At 43.5% G+C, this 22,564-nt stretch overlaps 1 protein-coding gene across 1 annotated transcript in view; it reads right to left on the bottom strand.

Annotated features, from left to right (window-relative positions):
- Window positions 1-18,642: 18,642 nt before the first annotated feature.
- Window positions 18,643-22,564, bottom strand: part of LOC146798204 (serine/threonine-protein kinase D3-like) — a 508,587-nt gene continuing 504,665 nt past the window's right edge. The window contains exon 18 of the mRNA XM_085625489.1: window positions 18,643-21,349. Coding sequence (XP_085481615.1) covers window positions 21,170-21,349 — 180 coding nt within the window. The 3' untranslated portion in view covers window positions 18,643-21,169. The remainder of the gene's footprint in view (window positions 21,350-22,564) is intronic.

Genomic DNA, 22,564 nt, shown 5'->3' with positions numbered 1-22,564 from the left:
CGATGTCACAAGGGGCATTGAAAAGTTGTCTCAAGCCTAGATCTCAGAGGGTATACTAAACATAGGGAATAGCTGACATATTACTTAAATTGGGGCAATCCTCCACTACCCTGCGAGAAAAACACTCCGGGGTGCTCCATACTTTTAGCCATAATAAGATGGGGGCCAAACTGACATCAATCAATCAATCAATCAATCAGGGAATTGTAAGCGTGCTACTCACCCATGAGGGTCTCAAGGCGCTAAGAGGGGGGGTCCGCAGATCTGTTTAGCCGAAGAACCAGGTCTTGAGGGTCTTCCTGGAGGTGTTCAGGGAGGAGGCGTGTCTGATGTCTGCACCTATGTGAGAGAAGGATCTTCCACCTGCTCTGGCTCTGTGGATGTGCAGGGTTTCGGCCAGTGCGAGGTTTGAAGATCGAAGGTTTCTTTTGGGTATTTGGAAGTTGATTCTGTCGTTAAGATATTTGGGTCCGTTGTTGTGTAGGCATTTGTAGGCGTGAGTGAGGATTTTGAAAGTGACTCTTTTCTCCATGGGGAGCCAGTGGAGTATTTGTAGGTGTTGGCTGATGTGTTTGTGTCGTGGGATGCCGAGGACGAGTCTGGTGTCGGTGTTCTGTATTGTCTGGAGTTTGCAGAGTAGGGACTTTTTGATGCCAGCGTAGAGTGCGTTTCCACAGTCTAGTCTGCTGGTGAGGAGTGCGTGGGTGACTGCCTTCCTTGACTCAGGGGGATGATCCACTTGAAGGTCTTGCGGAGGATGCGAAGGGCATTGAAGCAGCTGGAGGTGACGGCGTTGACCTGTTGGTTCATGGTAAGTGATGAGTCGAGTACAATGCCAAGGTTCTTGATGTGGTCTGAGGGGGTAGGGGGGCTTCGAGGGAGGTCGGCTACTAGGTGCTGTCCCATGCAGAAGGTGTGGTAGCGAGGATGAGGATTTCTGTCTTCTCTGCGTTGAGCTTCAGGCAGCTGTTGGTCATCCAGACTGCGACGTCTTGCATTCCTTTCTGGAAGCTGAGTCTGGCAGTGGTGGGGTCTTTGGTGAGGGAGAGGATGAGCTGGGTGTCGTCAGCGTAGGATACAATGTTGAGGCCGTGTTGTCAGATGATGGCTGCAAGGGGGGCCATATAGATGTTGAAGAAGGTGGGGTTCAGTGATGAACCCTGTGGGGCTCCGCAGGTGATTTTCGTGAAGTCGGAGAGGAAGGGTGGGAGTCTGATCCTTTGGCTTCTTCCAGTGAGGAATGATCGGATCCAGTCCAGGGCTGTTCCTTGTCTGCCTGCGTCGTGTAGTCTGGCAACTAGTGTGCGGTGGGAGACGGTGTTGAAGGCCGCTGATAGGTCAAGTAGGTTGAGGGCTGCGAAGCAGCCTTGGTCCAGGAGGGTGCGGATGTCGTCAGTGGCGGTGAGTAGGGCGGTCTCTGTGCTGTGGTTGCTTCGGAATCCAGATTGGGACGGGTCGAGGACGGCGTTCTCTTCAATGACTCATGTCAGTTTCCTGTTTACTGTTTTCTCTGCAACTTTGGCTGTGAAGGGGAGGAGTGAGATTGGCCGATAGTTCTTGGGGTCGGTGGGGTCAGCTGTGGGCTTCTTGAGCAGGGATCTGACTTCATCCTCTAAATAACCTAAGCCTAACTCTTGGTGTAAGATAAGGCTGGACGTTGATTTGGGAATAGCCAGGAGTCTACACAGGAATTTGTTTTCAACTGTCTGTAGCACACCCGGGCTTGCATAACTCCACACCCCTGCCCCATAAGTGCCAGCTGAGAGGCATTTACTCCTATATAACAAGGACATCTCTTTGAGTAACTTGTGGCCTAACATTTTTCCAAAGCTAAGAATTGCTTCTCAGGAAGCCGCCATCTTCTGAGATCAATGGGCGATTAGCCTATCCCAGCTCAAATTGGAATCAAACAGAATGCCCAAGCAATTAAAGTTGAAAATCTTAGCTACAGGAGCCCCACAAAGGCAAAACTTTTGAAGCTAGAGTTTTTGGGACCGCAGGTCAAAATATAAGAATTTTGTGATTAATCCACAGTGTTAGATTGGTCATAAAATCATTAAAACAATCTAAAAGGGCCTGAAGTCCGTTGACTGAACGTACGATAAGGACAGCGTTGTCTGCTTACAAAAGTACAGGGACAAAATGGGAACCTATTTTTGAGACATCAATAGCTCGGGGGGTTAAAAACGAGTCTAAACCATTTCTGTTAAATAAAAAGAAGAAGGGTTTCAATGTGCAGCCCTGTTTTACCCCATGTGTGACCCTTACAGGGTGAGGGCAATCGCCAGTTTGGGTAACACACTTTTAAGGACGTATCCCTTTGGAGACGCTTGAAAAGATCCATAGGGGTGAATCAATATCTGCTACTTTCCTCAAAGCCCACATCACATTATCAGTCAAAACATTAAATAAAACTCTAATCATAAATAAAATGTATTATTTATATAAAAATCTAACCCTCGCTAACCAAACAACTTAAAGAACAAATCCAATACATTACGTAAAATAATTACAACACTTAAAAAACACATTTAGAAATAACCATCACATAATAGTAATACAAATATTAAAATATGACATTTCCCACCCAAAACAAATTAATTAAATATGACTTACTGTTCTGTAGCTGCAGATCATCCTCTGTATCCAAATACTCAAAAAGTATAATCCAAAGTATCTAGAAACTATAAAAAAAAATCAGAAAAAGTGTTTAAACAAAGAAACACTCCTGGAAAGCACAGAAAAAAAACCATAAAAGTTAAAAATATTGGTTTATTATAAACCGAAAGAGATTTTCTTAAAAAAACAAAAACGGTAAATCCAAATGCCCAAAGGACACCTTCATCTAGAAAATACCTGCAAAGTAAAACAGAAAACCAACCCACAATAAGATTTACATTCCCAAAAGTACATATGCATTACACTTAATCATTATAAAGCAAGTAAAATAACACAATCTAACCTAACGTATTAACCTCTTCTGTGCCCATGACGAGATAGTCTCGTCATGGAGCACGGTCGCGCTGTGCCCATGACGAGACTATCTCGTCATGAACCCCACCCACTAATGTAACGTCCGGCACAGGAGGGGGAAAGGGCGCGGCACAGAAGGGGTTAATACAGTCTAAAATTGTGCACGAAAACCCAAATCTACACATTAGTCAAAAACACTACAATTAATACATCTAAAGGTACAAAACCCCACAAACTAACGTCTAGACCACCCCCTACCTACCCTCTATCCTCCAAACACTAAAAGAAACTTTAAAAAGGGCTTGTTCCGATGAACAGCAGCCCAATACCTCGACCTCAATCCCGGAATATAAACTAAAAATGACACAAATAGACTACAAAATAGAAGGTAGCAATAAAAAAAAATGCTGCTAAACGAAACTAAAAAAAGACTATCTCCTCATTGAAATGAATGGAAAAATAAGGGAAACATGTTGAACAATGTAAAATATGTAAAAAAGGGTTGTAAAAAATATTTAAATTAAATAATAGTATGAAGATCATACAAATATTTATTATATACTGGGAAAACGTATGTTAAAATTATGTTAATATTATGCATATGAAACAATTTAAGAATTGTTAAAACAAAATGTTAAAAAGTAACGAAAAAAACCTGGAAAATATACAACATACTATACCATTTGAATATGATATACTTTGTTTATTGACAAGTAAAAATGTATGAAGAATTCTTTTATTTATCAATGTATAAACGTTTTATTATCATAAAAAATATATATGTTTAAGAATGCAAAGATATACATTAAATAAATGTTGAAAAAAGAAATAAAAATAGAAAAATATGTTCCATATCTTTATTATATGAAAACATGTAAATAATAAGGCGGCCGAATACGATATTCAACGGTCGGACTGCCGACCTCTGTTGTGACAGTAAGAAGACCTTCCCACAAGCAGTTGTTGAGTCCGACCACCGAATCATGATGCCACCACCTTGCTGGTGGTCAGAAAAATGCACTTTTACATTGTGACTTGTTCTGTGGTCCAGGAAAATGGCCACAGTAAAAGCTGCAGTGAAAAAGGACAATTTGTGCACATCCATGCACCGTGTGCCATGCACCATGTGGTGTCTGGTACACGGTGCATGGATGTGCGTGGGCGCACTGCATGTGCCCTCAGAGGCACTCAGCAGCGGCCCACGGGGGATGGTGGCCCTCCTTGAGGCCTCCAAAGTCTGTTTCTGACTGCCATTTCATGGCGGTCCGACCGCCATGAAAAGGCAGTCGGAAGGGACATCCTAATCCCTACGGTGATGCTTGCTCAGGCACAGCTGTCAGATTAGGAGTTTTCTCCTGTCTGGTGGATGGTTCTTTGGTGCTCCAATGGTGCTGCCTATGAAATAGGCACGGCAATGGGCATGTCAAAATCAATACCATCATGATGTAGACTGCTGAAGTTCATTCCGTGCAGCTTCTGGGAGTGCATACACACAGGGGGCGCACCATGCGCCCCCCTGCATGCACCCCATGGCCCTGTAGGGCGCCCTTTGTTTCCTCTCTGTCACAGTTTTCATGGCAGGTTCACCACCATGAAAACCGTGGCAGAGAGGAAACATGTAGTATGCTTGGTGGGACAGCGGTCCTCCAACCATATTTCAGCCTTGTGACCGCCGCTCCACCACCAGAGGTTGCAGTGGCCCCAGGCTGCCCTGGTCATAAAGGGCGGTTGGAAGACCGTCACCGCCGCACCCCCACTAGTCTGGCGGTCCAGGTACTGCCAGACTCGTAACGTGGCCCTAGGTACTTTTTTATCTATCTTTCTAACCTCAAACAATACAAAATGAATGACATAAACTACTATTACTACATACAAATACAATTTAACAAAAAGTGTTTCACATGAAAATGGTTAGATTACATATTACACTCCAACATAAACCATTTTGAAAAAAGTGTTGGAAAACTAAAGTATTGACATTTACTATTCACACTCCAGTCAACCAATTTGGGGAAGGTGTTGGGCACTAAATAAATGATATTTACTATTCCCACTCTAGGCTAAAACAATTTGGGGCAGGTGTTGGACACTAAAGGGGTAACATTAACCATTACCACTGCAATCTATACTAATTTAAGTAAGTTGTTGGACATTGAGGCATGACATTTACTATTCCTACTCCAAACTAAACCAATCTGGAAATGGTGTTGGACACTAAAGGGGCGACATTTACTATTGCCACTCCAATCTAACCCAATTTAGGGAAGGTGTTGGACACTAAAGGGGTGACATTTACTATTATCGCTCCAATTTAAACCACTTTGGGGAAGGTGTTGGACAATAAAGAAGTTAAATGATCTGTTCCCATTCCAATACCCTTGGTCGGAGCCATCCTTACTGCATTGTAATCTCCTGTTTGTAATAATTTCCGACCGAAGCATTTTGATGGAGTCAGTCGGAAATTATTACAAACAGGAGTTCCGAATGTCTGGCGACGGGCTCTTTCCGGCCGAGGGATTACGATGGCATTTCCCACTGCCTTTCTGTGCCGGCCTTTCCGACACAGAAAGGCATTCGAAAACTGGTTTTGGGGGTCCATAGGTGAAAGGCCGCCAACTGACAGCCTAGGGGGTACCTATAGTGCCCCCCAGTTGATCTGTTCACCCCGTGGCAGGCACCTTGAGGTGCCTGCCACTGGGTGCAGGGTTGAACTGCACCTCTGCTCTTTGCTATGAGAGCATGCAGCCCATTCGGAATGCATACTCCCATAGCAAAGTATAGGATTGCGACCGAACAGGGTTCTGTCGCATCCTAATAGTTGGGCTGGAACTGATGACAGGAGGTTGTTTGGTTCCATTTCCAGAGAGACCTTTGGTCCGTCCAACATTGCAATTGATCCCTAAATATGTGACATTTACCATTCTCACTCCAATTTAAACCAAATTTGTGTGAGCTATTGGGCACTAAAAGGGAGCCCTTTACTATTCCCATTCCAATGTGAAACAAATTTGTGGAAGGTGTTGGACACTAAAGGGGTGATATTTACTATTCCTACTTCAATGTAAATCAATTTGAAAAAAGTGTTGGACACTAAAGAGGTGACATTTACTATTCCTACTCCAATGTAAACCAATTTAGGAAAGTTTTGGACACCAAAGGGGTGACATTTACTTTTCATACTCCAATCTAAACACATTTTCTGAAGGTGTTATACTCTAAAGGGGTGACATATACTATTTTCACTACAACCAAAAAAATTGTTTTTGCAAGGTATTAGGCACTAAAAACGTTATATACACAATAAATACTCCACAATCATATATAATTGTTGATATACAAAAATGTTAAAACCTATATATGTATAACTAAACATTAACATACAAAATATTATGTTTCTCACTATTAATAATAATATATTTTACATAATATTCACTAATATTCCTAAACTTCGAGACATAAAATTAAAAATATTATTAGGAAAATAATAAAAGTATAAGATTTTGCACAAGCCCAATATTTCAGGGCCTCCAGACACAATGTGTGTGAGCCCACGTCATCTTGTTTGTGGTCACAACTCCCTGTGTTCATGCTGTCTACCTGAACTGACCAACTGTGGAAAGAAGGCAGAACATTTTTGAGTGCTGAGCAGATCACGATGCTCCAGCTGACTGAGATGAGACCCGCACTGGTTGGGAGACCACAAGCCTCTGTCTCCAAGGCATCAAGGTGATCAACTCAAATGATGAAAGAGGCATTAGTCTGCACTGGGGCCACTTCTGGTGGTAGGCAGAAGGGCCTCTTGTCACCATCGGGGAGATCCAAATTTCGTCCGTCATGCCCCCCCTGACCTGAACCCTCTGAAATTTAAGGCAGCACTAAAGCACTTGCATATGCCACTGAGTGTGGGAAACAAGCAAAATGCACGCGATGGCCAGAAACAAAAGGCAAAATATTGTCACAGCTGGAAGAAGATTGTCTTTCAAAATATTGGGATTATAGCCTGAATTTATTGAACTCGCTGTGGAGAAGGGAAGGTCTTGAGGGAGACAACGTCCTGCCCCACCTTGAAAAAGATGAGAAGCTGAATGGGCTGTAGGTGAAAATTAGAACGGTAGTTAGAAAACTCAAGATCAAAGACCAGAGTGGTCATGGTCAGAAAGTGGTCGAACACAAGCTCGGTAAGGTAGCCTTGTGAAGCCAATCATCAAACCATGGAAACATCCATAATAATGAACATCTGACACACCTCTTACAGCGACTTGGTAATGAAACAATGGGCCAATGTCACCATAAAGGGAAAGACAGCAAATTGATAGTGGGTGAACCACACCACTTCATGCAAGACTGCAGGATTAGTACATGAAAATATGCATCCTGCATGTCGATGCACACCATCCAGTCGTCCTGCTCCAAAGCAAGGGGACCTGCACAAGGGAGAACATCTTGAAATTAGCCTTGCAAAGGAACATTTCCAAAACATAAAGATCCAGTAAGTGATCAAGAAAATAACAGAAGTAACACCCCTGCCCAATTTCATTCTCTGCAACCTACAGGGGGGCCTCCTTGTTCAATAGCATGAGAACCTTCTGCTAAAGAACGGGGGCATGGTTGCTTAATGTAATAGAAGGAACAAAGGGTAGGGGAAATAAAAGCCATGGAAGGGAAGGGTATAGACCCGCTTAATAATCTGAAAGACCCAAAGGTCTATGGTGATGAGCTTCCAGTTCTTCAAGTAAATGGACACCCTGCCATCACAAGCCATACATGCACCCTCACGGGTGACCAATAATGGTTTGGTGGCAGGGCCAGGAGAAGAGGAGGAGCAGCAAGAGGACTATTGTTGCTGTATTAACAACACTTGGAGCTGCGAGACCCTGCATAGCTGCAAAAAAGCTTTTTGGGCTTTTGCACCAGTTTTAAGGACTCCCATTGTGGGTTCCGGTCCTGGCTGGGACCGGCGCGTTTTTCCTCCTCATCTCTCGGCCCGCAGTGACAGCCATCAGCCACTGCCGCATCCCCGTCTGGGTCACCCGTACCCTTTTAGGCCATTGTGCTACAGTGCCTGCGCCGCTAACGACCTTGGTTACTTCCGCCTTTCACTCTGCTAACTTACCAGGCATTTCTGTTATCGCTTTGTCCTGAAGAGGTCCCACTATTCTCAAGGGGATCGAAACGTCGTCGACCTCCATCTCTAAACTCTGTTTAATTATTATCTAAATGTTTGAGTATGAGATGCCTATTTGACTTTTTCTGTTATTGCCTATTTTTATGCACCTAAAGTCACCTTTTTAAGTCACTTGCCTGGGTTTAGGAAATCGGCTGATTTCCCTTTTACCCTGTCACGTTAGCTCACTCACTGTTCTTGCTTATCAAGTTGTTCGTGAAACTTTATTAAATTGCATTAATTATTACTCCTTGCATTGACTATGGTGTAATACTCCAATTTCTCATTGAATTAATTGTGGTATTTTATCTATTTTTTGTGAATGGGACCATTGTTCCTTTAAATAGATGTCTACCCTTGGTCTCGTCCGACTTCTAGGGTTTCCTTGTCCTCTCCTTAGTACCAGTTTCAAGGACTGGCATCACCCTAGGAATATCCTCTGAATGCGCGATATTGGTGGTGAAATCGGAGTACTGGGAAAATCCAGTCCCAGGGAGTTGGCAGGGTCCTAGCTTAGCATAATGTTCTCAACGGTCAAAGCAGCCTTCTTGATCAAATGGTATGTCCATGTTCGTCAATTTACCAAAAGGCCAGTGCTGACGAAAGTGACATCATACACCATTTGAATTTGTTGTTCACTCACACACACATGCTTACACACAAAATCCCGCTCTCGCTCACATTAACACACTCTCACCAGAATGCACGCACCTAACATATATGTCAAAACATTTTTTTTACTCACCCCTTCTGCCAGGGAGGGTCATATTCTAACTAATTGCAATTCATTTTTACTAATAATGAATAATATCATCTTATTTACTACTAGTGCAATAAAAAAATGACCAAAAACAAGGATGACGAACAGCCAGCGTTTTACTGCTATTGATTTTGCTATCTCTAATGCCAGCAGTCGCAATTGCAATGCCAGAGGTGGCAATGGGCAAGCCAGGGATCGCAGCTGCCCATTGTCAGTGGGTATGCCCTTCAGAGTTGCCTTGATTTCGCCCATAAATTCTGAGGATGGCATTCAAGCATTACAACAGATAGCCACAGAGGAACCCATGGACTATACCATTGAGTTCACCATATCCAGGTCACATTAGTGGACCAAATTAGTAAACTGCCTGAAAGGATGCACTTATTCCATAGCTTCAATTCGCTTTCATTCCCGGCCATAGAGAGTGGAATGGAAAGGGTCAGAATTCTGTTTAGAGAAAGAGGAAGCTTCAACAATGTCGCTCCGGGGAAGGTGATCCATTGGGAACTTGGGTCATCAAGTACCAGACAATGTCAACCAGCATCATGGAGATTTACTCCATGTGACCAAGATAGTAACCACAACGGTCTTTTGCGTAACAGAATCTGTCTCTTGATGGCCACTCTGAGTCGTCAGCCTCCACTGCTAGCAGAGGGACCCTTCAACAGAACGCACCATCCTCAGTGAATAATGTAGGAAGTGGCTTATCCTGCCATCCTTGTTTTTCCACAGTGGCTTAACTGGGGTTTTACGCTGGCGTTCACCACAGCCTCCCTGGTGGCCGGCTGCTGGCCCATCATCGCCATGCAGCTGCTGCTGGAGGGGTCAGCCACAGGCTTCCTGCACAACTTCATGTTTGTCATGATAAGAGGCTGTGGCCGGGTCAGGGGGTCACAAGCATTGTATTTATTACTGAATCTCAAGTTTTAGCCACGTGTTCACTGTATAAATAACATCACACCACATTTGCAGTTCAGATGGTGTATAAACGTATGTCGCTGTAAACACAGAGATGGGCACACTAAACCTGTGCTAAGTGTAGCATATTGATGTCATGCACACTGTGACGGGTAGTTCTGGGCAAACTTGGAACAGAAACTACGTCATATGCGGGGAGGGGTTAGGGTGGGGCTATTGTTGCGTATGTGATAATGCTCAGTGTGTGAGTGTATGCTGAAGAATAAAAAAGTGTTTAACTCCAGCTACTGTGTGGTATATCTTATTCACATGCTCCTGGGCTGGGGAGGACGCTACAGTAAGATTGCTTGGGTTGACCGATAGCCTGCCCACATTCCTCTCTCGTTCACTAAAGGTAGACCGCTGTATGTAAAGCTCATGTAGAAGCAACAAAGTTCTGCCTTTACATTTTACTTTCAACAGCACTTTGGGAGGTCAAGGTCATTATGTGTGTTTTTTTACATCTATTAATTTTCTGCATGTTCTCAGTAGAAAGTCTGGAGCTGAGGTTGCAGTTGAGATTGTAACCCGATGGAGGTGAGGTGACATGTTCATTTTGTACTGCACTAATACATCACCGGGTTGAGGAGAGGTTGCTTGTCGGTGGCAGCCGAAGCAGGAGTATGAACTTTTCATTGTGTTACTGACTCCTCTGTGACGTTTTACCGCTCATTGAGCCTGAGCTAGGTCGCTGCTGCTGATTAACGAAAAGAAACCATTACAAAAAATGGGGTAACCCAAAAATGTCAAGGACCTGGGTACAATGTAATACGAAAAACAATGGTCCTGGACCATAAATCAAGGTAGGTAGTAGTTCCTAACTTAGTGATATCATTCACATATTCTGAGCTACATATAATCTATTTTGGTAGCTCTTAGTATCCAATACAGTATTGCTCATAGGGTCAACCATGCAACAAAACGATATCCACAGTTAGTAAAGCATTTTATTCTTTTTAAATTTTTAAATTTCCATTAACAATTGTGTCAAGGTTGTTCCAAGGGGAACGTGCAAATAGTAAGGGTGCTTGAGTAAAGAGAGTGAAAAGGAAAGAGGGAATTATTTCAGAGGTTGTGACATAAGAAAAACTTAAACAAGTTAAGCAATGGACTGGTTGTCATTCACCATCCAAGTGCAAAGACCTGGTCACGTGTATCAGTTTATGCGATAGATAAATCAAGCGATTATACATTCATTAGAAGCCAATTCTAATAAAGCACGTGGGCAGATAAACGTATCCCAGGTATGTATATATGGGGCGTCGACGTTTCGATCCGTCTTGGTGGCCTAGTGGTAGTTTGAACCTTGGCCTTGCGGATCTTCCTCAGGACTGGGGAACAACCTGGAAGAGTTGGGCCTAGTAGATTGCCCGCTGCGATGCGTGAAGCGAGTTCCTTTTATGGAAATCCAGTGGTGTACCACATATGGCTGTCCTCCATTAGTAAGGTGCCACACAGTAGTACTGGTGGGGGCTCAGTCGCGTGATGCCACCCACTTGCGTTCCAAATCTTTTTGGCCACGATTGGAGTCAATCCAGGGCTTAGCCGTTAAAGTCCGGCATCCATCCGTAACGCATTGTGTTTGTGTACTGATTAACGAAAAGAAGCTGCACGGGTTCTTTGAAATTACATTTCTGGGACAGAGGAGGTGGCGTAACGGCCAGAACTGCCAACTTTGGAACTGGGGAACAAAGTTCAAGTCTTGGCGTCGGCTCAACTGCCTGTGCATTAAAAAATGAATGTGTCCTTGTGCAGTGTAACTGGTTCTCCTGTAAAGTACTCCAATACCTTTGGGCTGAGTTCATGATAAATAAAACTGGGAAAAAAATTAAGGAAATCCCTTGTGTAAATACCAAAGGGCAGATTTACAAGCCCCTTGCGCTGCCAGTATGTCACTTTTTGTGACGCACTGGCAGGGCATTACACTGCCCTATATTTACAAGGACAGGAAAAGTCCCCATACGTGGCTTTTCCTGTCCTTGTAAATACAGCCCCTTTCCACACAGCACTTAGCGCACAAGGGGCGTCCCATGGGTGTTGCTGTGGGTGTTCCCACGTAACACCCATGGAAACAGACAGATTTCCAGAAAATGCCTCTAATTAATTGTTTTTGTGCAGGAAGGTGCCCCTTCCTGCACAAAAACAATCTCCCCATGACGCAGGCATCCTTGCTGAAAGGGTGCCTGTGCCGGCGCATGGCAGCAGTTTGTGCGCCAGCGCAGGGTAGAGCACAGGAATGCGGCATATCCTTGTAAATATGTCGCATTCCTGTGCTCTGAAAGGTCTGCAGCGTGGTCAGCCAAAGGGCTTGCAGTGCCACGCTGCAGCACCTTCTTGTAAATCTGCCCCCAAATATTTATACAGAGATAAATACAATTTAAGGTAATGGAGATCTTTAAAATGCGAAGAGGCCTGTGATGTTCTTTAAAACGTTTACCTAAGTACCTTGGTACATACTAGCTGGGTGATTCTTACTTGCTGTCATAAATATCACTACTGCACTATTACAGTTTTCACCACAACCCCTGCAAGGAGAGTTGGTAAAAAACAGCTTATTAAGCAGAGTATCAGCTGCCACTTAGGAAATGTAAAGGGATGACTATCTTTCCAGCTCCCTTTCTTTTGAACTTTCTGTTAATTGAAAGTTCAGTTATTTATTGATAAGGAAAGGTAAAATGCAATACGTTAACATTTCAAATGTCTTTTCAGGCTGCTCTCCAGACACATCCTTTGTGTAGTGATGCTCCTAACAGCAGGGCTATTTCCAGCCTAGAGCACCCATATCAGAGGCACAAAGAGGTGTTAGGGCTCTTCAAGGAAGTGTGATCAAGGTAGACAAAGGCTTGGCCTCACCTAATGTGCCCCCTCAACCTGCAGCTCCACGCCTACTCACCCGTAGCATCTACAGAGTGCTTCAGGAAGACTAATCAGCAGCCATTTGGCAACAAACGTGTTCATTAAATTTGTAAAGGGAACCCTTTCATCTGTAAAGCTGTCCTTACCTTCCATCTGATGCCAATGCAATCCAAAGTCATTCAAATGCATTCCACTCTGTTGTATATTTAATACTGAGAGCCAAACCTTTTTCAATGTGTAAATTATTTCCCATGTATACTATTTTCTCGACAAATGCATCCAGCCATTATTTTTCACTTTCAACCCTTGAGCTGATAAACTAACCTGGTTGGATCGGTGGCCTAGCAGTAGCCTAGCAGCAGAGACATGGTTTACCTGATTCTAGCACCGATCCAAAGCTCCTTTTATTAAAACTTCTGTTTGTTACCTCTCCTTTTTTTCTTCTCTCTTTCAAATGTCCCTCTGTTTCGCTTACATCCTCTGCATGCCTTCTCTCTCTGAGCACAATCTTCTTTGACAAATGCATGTTTGCTTATCCTCTATTATTGTATGTCAGCAAATTTCCCACAACTCATTTACAAGATCACAATCACTCCTTTTTTCTCTGAAAGTCATACCTATGCAACCTAACAAAACCTAATCTCCTCTAACTCCTCTATTAATCCCACCAACCATGTGAATGAGCTCACTCCCTCTCTAATAATCGCAACCAAACACTATTAATTTAGTCCATCATAAAGAAACTGGAATGACTGCATGGAATGCTTTGCGTTGAGTGCACAAGGCTAATCCAGAAACTAACAGGAACCAATAACACTGGAATAACCACTAACCTTGGACTTTGGAGCAGCGTTCTGGCCAGCGTAAAGCACTTTGAGACCTTGTCAGGGGTAGTAAAGCCAATATAAATGCAATTACAATTTGAATTAAAATGGGATCCGTCAAAGCTATGTTGAAGAGAAGTAAGGGCTCCATGGAAGAGAAGGCTATGCTTTGCTTTCCTTTACCATACAAGACAATTCCAGAAGCTTGACAGCCTTGCACAAACCAACCATGAAAGAGGCCACCACTGCAGTGGGGACCCTGAAGCACATCTCAGTAGAGTATGTGGGACAGTGTCACTGAGCAGGGCCTAGTGGTGACCAGCGTCCATGACTGTAGGAGGTAGAAGATTGCACATCTCACTACTGTGATCATCTTCATCATTATAAACTGTCAGGCATCTGAATGTGTTCAGACTTAGACCCAAAGATTTCATCCACCCGACCAAAGTACTTACTATGGGGTAAGAGTCAATTTTAGGATTCTTCCTCAGCTGCCTGTCGTGGCTTATACATCTTGATCTCAGGAGAATTGCATTTGTTTTTGGAAAATTTGATACATATTGCATCAAATTCGAAGTTGGTGCTAGAGATGTTGAGTACGGCTCTGGTACAGGTGGCACAGTAACAAACAAGGTCTTCAGAGATGGAAGAGGAGCTGCCGCTGCCAGAGGGCACACCAGAGGAAGATGTAACAGAGCCTGTTTGGCCTGGATGAATCCGACGATCTGAGCGGGGTCAGCGCCAAGTGCTGAAAGCTCGGGGAATTCAGTGCTGGGTCCTGAAACCACAGCTGGTTAAGGAGCCTGTTCCCTACCAGTTTTTTTTTACGAATGCAGGCTCTGAAGAAGACTCAGTTGCCAGATTTTTGGGAGAGATGCTGCTGGCTGGCATTCCTCCTCCTTCAGAGATCTCAGCATCAAAGTGTGGGAGAGTTCTTCTTGTGCTGCTTCCTGTGGGATGACTTGTCTTTGGAGGCTACCCCTGCAAAGACTATAGATGGCAAATCTTCAGGTTGACACCTAGTGCAGCATCTGAAGTGGGGACCTCATCGTAGTCCTGCTCCAGGAAGAGCTTTGCTTCCCACCACCTTATGGCCTTGGCGTGCATGAGGCCATGTTTTTCACAGGATGGGGAGTCATGTTTCAACCCCTAGCAGCAGGTGCAGATGTTTTGGGTGCCCGAGATCAAACTCTGTTTGTTGCAGGAATTACAGTATTGAAACCCTGACATTTTTGGGGGCAGCCATCCTGACTAACGCAATGCAAAAATCTACTTTTTCAGGAAATGTACTAAGGAGAACAACACCAGATCCACTTTGAATGGGACTTCAAAAACATAAAGTGATGTCAGTGAGCCGTATATGGCTCCATGACGTATGTATGGGGTTTGCCTCAGAGACAAGTCAGCAAATTGACATCACCTGTCAGGTGAGCTATCTTAAGGTTCTTATGCTCAAGTCTGATGCCCTGAGGACATTCAGGTGCTGAGAAATCAATAGGTGGAAGGTTCCATCTGAAGTGACAACAAGAAACACAACAATACTGTATTTATTAGTGGACAAGGAAAAGGTCAATGTTCATGTTCTTGTTAGTTATTTGTTAGTGGGCCTGAAAAACAGTGCCTCGAGGTTTGCTTGAGTTTTTTGGACTAGGATTTAGGCCAATATTTAAGCTGAATTATGTTATTGGACTTTCTAAGGCAGACGAGTTGAGTAGTTCCTCTTTACTTGGTGTGATGTATAAAGTTACCTTGTGTGTTAGCGAGCATGGCATAAGAAAAGCTGCAAAAGTCTCTGTTGAATGGTGTGCATAGGAGCTTGCATAAATGTCTGTAGGCTGGGGGAGTGGGTTCATTGTGCAGTGTTTGATCCCCTGTTGATTGGTGTCCTATGAGGATAAGCTGGGAAGTTGTTGGGTTTCACTCTTCATAAATGTTGTTATAAAAGGTACATCCAGACTCCTTGTAGTATCATAAAAAGGTTTATTGCTCACAAACGTCACATCCACCACTTGCTTATCTTCTGAAGTCTGGCTATCTTCTCAAAGATGCAGCCATTAGATTCAATATCTCTTGGCAACACCTCAAGAACAGTATAACATTTTATTGGATAAGAATAATACACACCTCACCTCTACAAATAAACACATATTTCCATAATGTTATTCACACATATTTAACTCAAATAGATACATTTTATTACGAAGTGTACACAATAGGAAATAAAAGGTGAGTTAGCATTGTTTACTTTATGTATGCAACCTAACAAAAATGACTAACTCTGCTCAAACAGATTTGTGTCGTTGTTTCGTTATACTTTTATGTAAAGAACTGAATGCACATGAAGTAAGATGCAATTGAGTGATGTTCTCGCTGTAAAATGTTGTCCTATCAGTAGTTCAGTTTATTGCTTGTCCTTCGTACTCTCTATTTATAATTCTGTCCTTTGAAACTTTCTCTTCTCCCCTGTTATGTACTTCCTTCTTAAATTGCCAATCTATCTTATTTTATCTTCATCTCTATCCTTTCGTTAATGTTGCACCATGACCACTCTTACGTAAATTCCAAATGCAATAGTCTTCTGCTAGTAAAGATCTTTATGACTTGCAACAGTTTTGTAAATTTTCACCATTTATTGTTCTCTACAGATGTTTTTATTTTCACCAGGTCTCCCACTTTCACTAAGGCCCGATTCACAAAGGTAAACTTAGACGTTTGGTCAAACTTAGACCTAGCCGTCTAAGTTTACAACTTTGGGAATTCACAAAAGGACATTTACAAGTACTATCTTTATGTCCACAATGGGGCCGGATTTCCACCCCGGGGGCGGACAGAGATAGTATTCGTAAATGCCCTTTGTTAATTCCCAAAGTAGTAAACTTAGACGTTTAGGTCTCAGTTTAGACCAAACGTCTACGTTTATCTTGTGGATTGGGCCCTGCGGGTTTAGCTGAGTTCCTTCAAGCACCAGGCTTTTATCTTCTCTTCGTGCTGTCTACTTTCCTTTTTCTCCACTCTCTTTTCTTGGAGATATCCTTTATCTGATCCTACTCATTTACCCATGGTGTTCCTACAAACATTGTTGATCTACTTCCTTTTAATAATTCAAATATTGTTTTAACTGTGAAAAACAAAAAATTACATTTTGCTGGACTCAAAACAGGACTGGCACTGACCAACAGCCTTCGGCACGGGTTTCAATTAAAACATATCCAAGTAGAGGGCATGGCCTGGGAGGCCAAGATGGTGGATCCTCCGATTTGTGCTCCTGTCCCTTGACCGGGATTGCTCTAACTTCTCGGTGCGGGCAGGGTTCACTTGGGATCCTAAGGGCCCCTTTCCTCTCCTGACAACTCGGGAGGATTGCCATAGATTCAGTGGCGGTGGACCCCACCCCCCATGCAGTTTGCAGGTTACCAGTGCGTTGATGCTAAGATGGTGCAGAATGTCTTTCTAGAAAGCTGTTGCAGTTTCACCAGTGGGACCGGTCACTCTGTGTGCACTGGGATAAGTTGTAGAATCGGATCCTCAGTAGGAGACCAGGACTGAGAGGCACCTTGACGTCCCCACGACTTCTCTGATCGAGAGTAGCAGGACGAGGGAAAATCTTGCTTTGACTTCTTTTTAGACTTGGTCTAACCTGATGATGAATGTGAGGAGAATCTTTCACAAGGGCATCTTTGAGAATGGGAATGGGAAAGGGTCAGAATCCTCAATTGTGTTCTGGATTGGCCCTAATGCCCCTTAAGAATGTTTTCACCAACTTAGAGCTTGGTTTTGCTGTCCCAAATCACCTTGGGATTCATCTGGGCACAGTGCCCGCAAGATTTGGAGTTGTGCAAGGACCCTAGGCACCAGGGACATACCTCGTGGGGGTCTGTCACAGACATCTGCTTGTGACACTCCATAAAAGGCTTAAACCCTGTAGTTTTCGATGGGGACATGTTCCCTTGCGCACTATATAGAAAAATGGGTTGTTAAAAAATTGTTCAAAGGTGGAAAAAACCTAAAGGTACTAGCTCCGGATCCGTGTAGGAAGGCACTGAAAAAAATAAATGGTGTCAGAGCGCAGAGGTGGTGCTGGAGGAATTCACAGGGTTAGGAGTCTACAGTTAAACGCATCCATCAAAATACAACAGCTTTTTTGACAGTTAGTAATGGGTGTTAGTGCTCTGTGAGATGTCTGGTAGAGGATCTTTTCTTAAGTAATGAAACTACTGACAGCAGAGATTGTCTAAAACCTTACCTGGACTTTTCTAACATTAAATTAAGGGCCCGATTACAAATTTGACGGTGCAGCGGCAGGACTGTCTCGAGGCCACACCGCCAAACCCACGGGTGTTTACTTTGCCGTTCCCGTGGCGGTGCCTATAAAATAGGCACAGCAATGGGAACGTCAAAGGAAGTTACAGCACAGCATGGAATGTGAAGTCACTGCCGTGCTGGAACTGGGGGTGCATGCACACAGGGGGGCACATGTTGTGCCCCCCTGGGTGCATCCACAAGGAGTGACACACAAGGGGGCCCTGTAGGGCCCACTTTTTTCCTCAGCTCCACTTTTATCATGGAGGAAAGACCACCCTGAAATCAGTGGCGATGAGGAAAGTCGTAATATGCTTGGCGGAACCGCGGCGGTCCCTCCAGGCATATTGATGCCTCTTGACTGCCGCATCACCAACACGGAATGGCGGTTCCCTGGCGGAGTCGGTGGTCCCAGGAAGGCACGACCGGCATGGTCGTAATTGGCAGTCGGAAGACCATCACTGCCTCCCCACCACAAGTCTGGCGGTCTGAGGACTGCCAGGCTCGTAATTAGGCCCTAAGTGTGAGAGTAACTCCTGGACCCAAGATTTACATCAAAGCAAAGTTATGGGTTTAGAAAGCCTTTGGAGATCCATCTCTTGAAACCTATGATAAAGGCTGCTCAATTTGGTTATTGTAGCAGGCACTTGAATACATAAACAGGATCATAGCTTTAAATACAGTAGAAGAATTCACTTTTATGAATGCAGGATAAGCGCTGCCTTAAAGCATATTTCAATGTTATTGGTATTTTATTGAGAATACCAAAGTAATGCAATAAAAATAAAAGAAAGAGGCAGATAACATGATAACAATTTACATTTTAATAGTTGTTTTTGGTGGAATAGCTTTAGTTTATTTATCATAAATTCCTTCTTAGCGGCCACTGGATAATGAATGGAAAAGGGAAAAACCTAATACATGTTTACTTGATTTTTTCTAGGGTGTTAGCATACAATAGAGGCGGATCAAAGAAAATGAACCTACGCTCACCATGAGGCAAAGGTGATTTGTTGTTTTACTTACAAAATCCCGAAAAACCTGCCTTACATGGGAGTGTTCTCACCCCCACCCCCCACTCTTCGAGAACACACCCATAAAAAAAGAGATTGAACACAACCAAACTTAGAACCACATTAAGAACTTCAAGGAGTTCATCCTGTTTGACTGCAAGTAGATGCCTTGAACCCCCATTGGTAAGTAAATGCGCCCAGTCCATGTGTGGATTTAGGAGCAGGATTTTAGTTTAAGATTAGGGGTATACGTGAGGAGGGTTTCCTGTTTCAAAGAAACCCCACTTTTAACCTCAGTGGTGTGATCAGGGAGGCAGGGTCCATGAGGGATATGGAGAAAGGAAAGAGTAAGAAACAGAGATAAGGGGGAACAAATATGAGAATAAGAGATACATGGAGGAACAGTGTACAAGAATGTTTAGAGTCGATTGACTATATGAGAACCAGATTTGCTGCATAACTGACCCTCACTGTTTTCCTGGCCAACTCACTTTTTAAATCTATGTTATGTTTAATCAGTCCTGCATCAGGAACAGTGGACCCTGAGAGATAGCTAAGGCCTCTGGCGACAGTTCTTCTGTCTAAGTCCTGAGGTTATATATCCAGTGTCACTCAAGAGAAAATGATCCTATCTGACATCTGAACATGTACATTCAGTGTCACCTGGTTGATAGATCTGCTCTCTTTTGCCAAACCTGTGTCACCTCCTCCTGTGTGAAAAGGCTCCCTTGAGCTAATGAGCGGGCAAGCTCGCGTTGATGCACCTGCGCCCAGCGAGTGGTACAGAGACCTGGGAAGACTTTAGGCAGCATTTCCAGCACCCCCAAAAAGAATGTGTTGCTCTCTACTGAAGAAGGACAACTACCCTGAAACACTTGTCTAGAGATACACAGCACTGACTGCACCAACAAGTGTGAGAAACTAAAGCCTGACACCGAAGTGTTATCATGCACTGCATTTACTATGATGCATCGGGGCAAACTGAGTGCTAGGATGTGAGGCAGTGTGAACCCACCCTCCTCCTCACCCAAGAGATAGCTCTGCTGTCTAAAGCAACTACATGTATGATCTAGGTAACCTGAGAGAAACCTTATGCTGTAAAAGCTGAAGTCTGAATGTTTGGTGTTACTAGAGGGACTCTTGGGCTCCTCGATTCCTGCTCCGGTGAACTTTTGGAAACTGGGGACCCAGCTCTTGTATGGAAAATGGAAAACCTGTTAGATGTGTGTAGCATAAGAAATAGCTATACTACCTCAAGGTGAAAGCTGAGTAACCTGATGGATAGATCTCACTGGTTAGGCCTGGACTGTAAGTTCTTTGTCACCTGAGGTGCAGCTTTGTTGCTTGACACCTTAGCCTGTGATTTCACTCCAGAATGTGAGCTAAGTCTGTTCTGCAAATCCTAGCACTGTAAAGAATTGTGTTATCCAAGGAAGAGCTGAAACAACGAAATTAAAGCCTGTGGGGCAGAGTAACTTTTGGGGTTACTCTGCTGTGTGGGCATGAACCATTAGCTTTTCTATTGCCATATTACTTCAAGTATTAGAAAGTTTTCTCTGTGGAGGACAATATTGCCTCCATCTTTTAAAATTCGGTCTCTCAACAATATTCGTTTTACAATGTATCCCCTCCCCCAAGGCTAAGGGGACCTTTTGTCAAATAACTGACAATTTGGTGCAGAATGCTTCATGAATGCAATGTCTCATCACACAATCAGCTGTTTCTCTTTGCCACTAAATGGAAAATCACTAAGACTTCTGCCTGTTTCAAGGTTTGCTTAGGCGAAAGCATCTGTTTCAACAATGCCAAAACACACAATATGAGACAAACACAATTTTCTTGGTCCTATTAAGCAAACTATACGGGAGAAGAACATAGATTTTCTGGTTTCTGAGTCCCTGATTTTCTCACACCACCAGAAAGGCCATGTGACCCCAGTTTCCATACAACCTCGGTACACACCTGTCCAGATGGTAAATGAAAACAAATCAAGCTCAGTGCCAGCCATTTGATTAAAAACATTCTGTTGTACTTACTTTCTATTACTTCTTACCACTGTCAATTGGATTATTTCCACCCCCAACTGCCACTACTTGAACCAAAACATAATATTGTTAAAACCTTCATCAGTTCCTCAGATAAAGAGTAACATTCACTTTGAGTGGTATGTTATCCCCCGATGAGCCAATCACTTCACTTTGGCCATCACTCTGGTTTCGGTCCTTACGACAGTCAATCTGTTGGGCACCTGGAGAGAGGACAGTGTCAAACATTGTCTTCCGCTTTCTCTGAGCCCTCCTTCTAAAAGGAGAAATTATGTTTCTCAAGCTTGTTCCTCCTCCTCCAGCTCATCCATGCTGGGTTCCATGATAAAATTATCAGGGTAGTCCAGTCCATAATCCTCTGCGTACTTGCGCCAGCGGTTGTCATCGCTTTCATGGGTGATGTAGCGTTTGCCGACTCGCGTCTCCAGCTCCCGGAGGTCCAGCCATGTCTGGAAGTCCTGTGAAGTAACCAACAGTGGATTCAGACCACAAGATCGATAATTTTAGTGTTCCTGCCCACTAACCCATGTTTATAGTCATCCCACAATTTTAATCACAATTTATACATTTTCCAGACAATTTAATTAAGAAAACTCCAATCTTGCTCTACCATGTTTTACCTTAAAAAAAATTCACTTTTACAATATAATTCACTATTTCTCAAGTGTGAAAATCACTGGCCTCTAAAATATACTTATCTAGCCTCAAAGCAGCCACTAATCTACACTTAAAATGTTTGTTTACCTGCTGATAGTATCATTTGCGTACTCCTCTCATCGACACTCATTTGCTCATAAACCACCACTTATTTTGCCAGCAAGAATCACTTATTTGTTTTTCACCATAAGGAATGTCCCTCAATAATACTATATTTTCCTCTCAACATGGTCGTCTTGAGCTATCACTGTACAGTCCCGCCAACTCAGTCACTCAAGAGACTCATATTTACTGCCCAGTGCTCCATGTCGCAAGTAATGACAGATGCATTAGGAATCCTGACGTATCTGTCGGCGCAAAACTCACGCATTACTGGAGTTGTGTCACAAGCATGATGCAACTTCAGCAATGCATGGGGGAGGCCTGTACACATTGCACTGCATCACCATTAAGCCTGCTATGAGGCAGGTGTAAAGTTTTGATGCAGTGGCGTCACAGAAGTGGTGCAGTGAAATCTGATAGATTTCACAGCACCACTATTATGAGTCTTTCTTGCGGGGGAACGCCCACCATGCATACATTATACCTGATGCAGGTATAATGTGGCGCATGGGTTTACAAAGTGATGCATCTGCCTAGATGCATCACTTTGTAAATATGGCGCAACATGGCGCATTGTTCATGCCGCACCTGCATCACGAAAAGCGACGCAACGGCGGGGCAAAAGTGTTGCAAGGGGTCCATAAATAAGCCCCTTACAAAAAGGGCCCGGGGAAAATTGGGTTTATGCTGGCGTAATCTCACAAAATTTTGGACATGTTACAGTACACTTGTTACATGAAATGCCTGAGTTTCCGACATTGTGCCACGTCACGTAAGAGATGTCATTGAGGTAAAAAATCCAAGCATTGGAACAATACGAACGAAAAGAATACAAACAGCAATTGTTTTCTTCACGGGGTATATTAAGGTATGAAACTTTTTGGGGCCTTTCCACAAAATACGCAAATTTCCCC

The sequence above is a fragment of the Triturus cristatus genome, chromosome 9 (genome assembly GCF_964204655.1).
Source record: "Triturus cristatus chromosome 9, aTriCri1.1, whole genome shotgun sequence".
Taxonomy (NCBI): Eukaryota; Metazoa; Chordata; class Amphibia; order Caudata; family Salamandridae; genus Triturus; species Triturus cristatus.
This window is presented reverse-complemented; position numbering and strand designations above follow the sequence as displayed.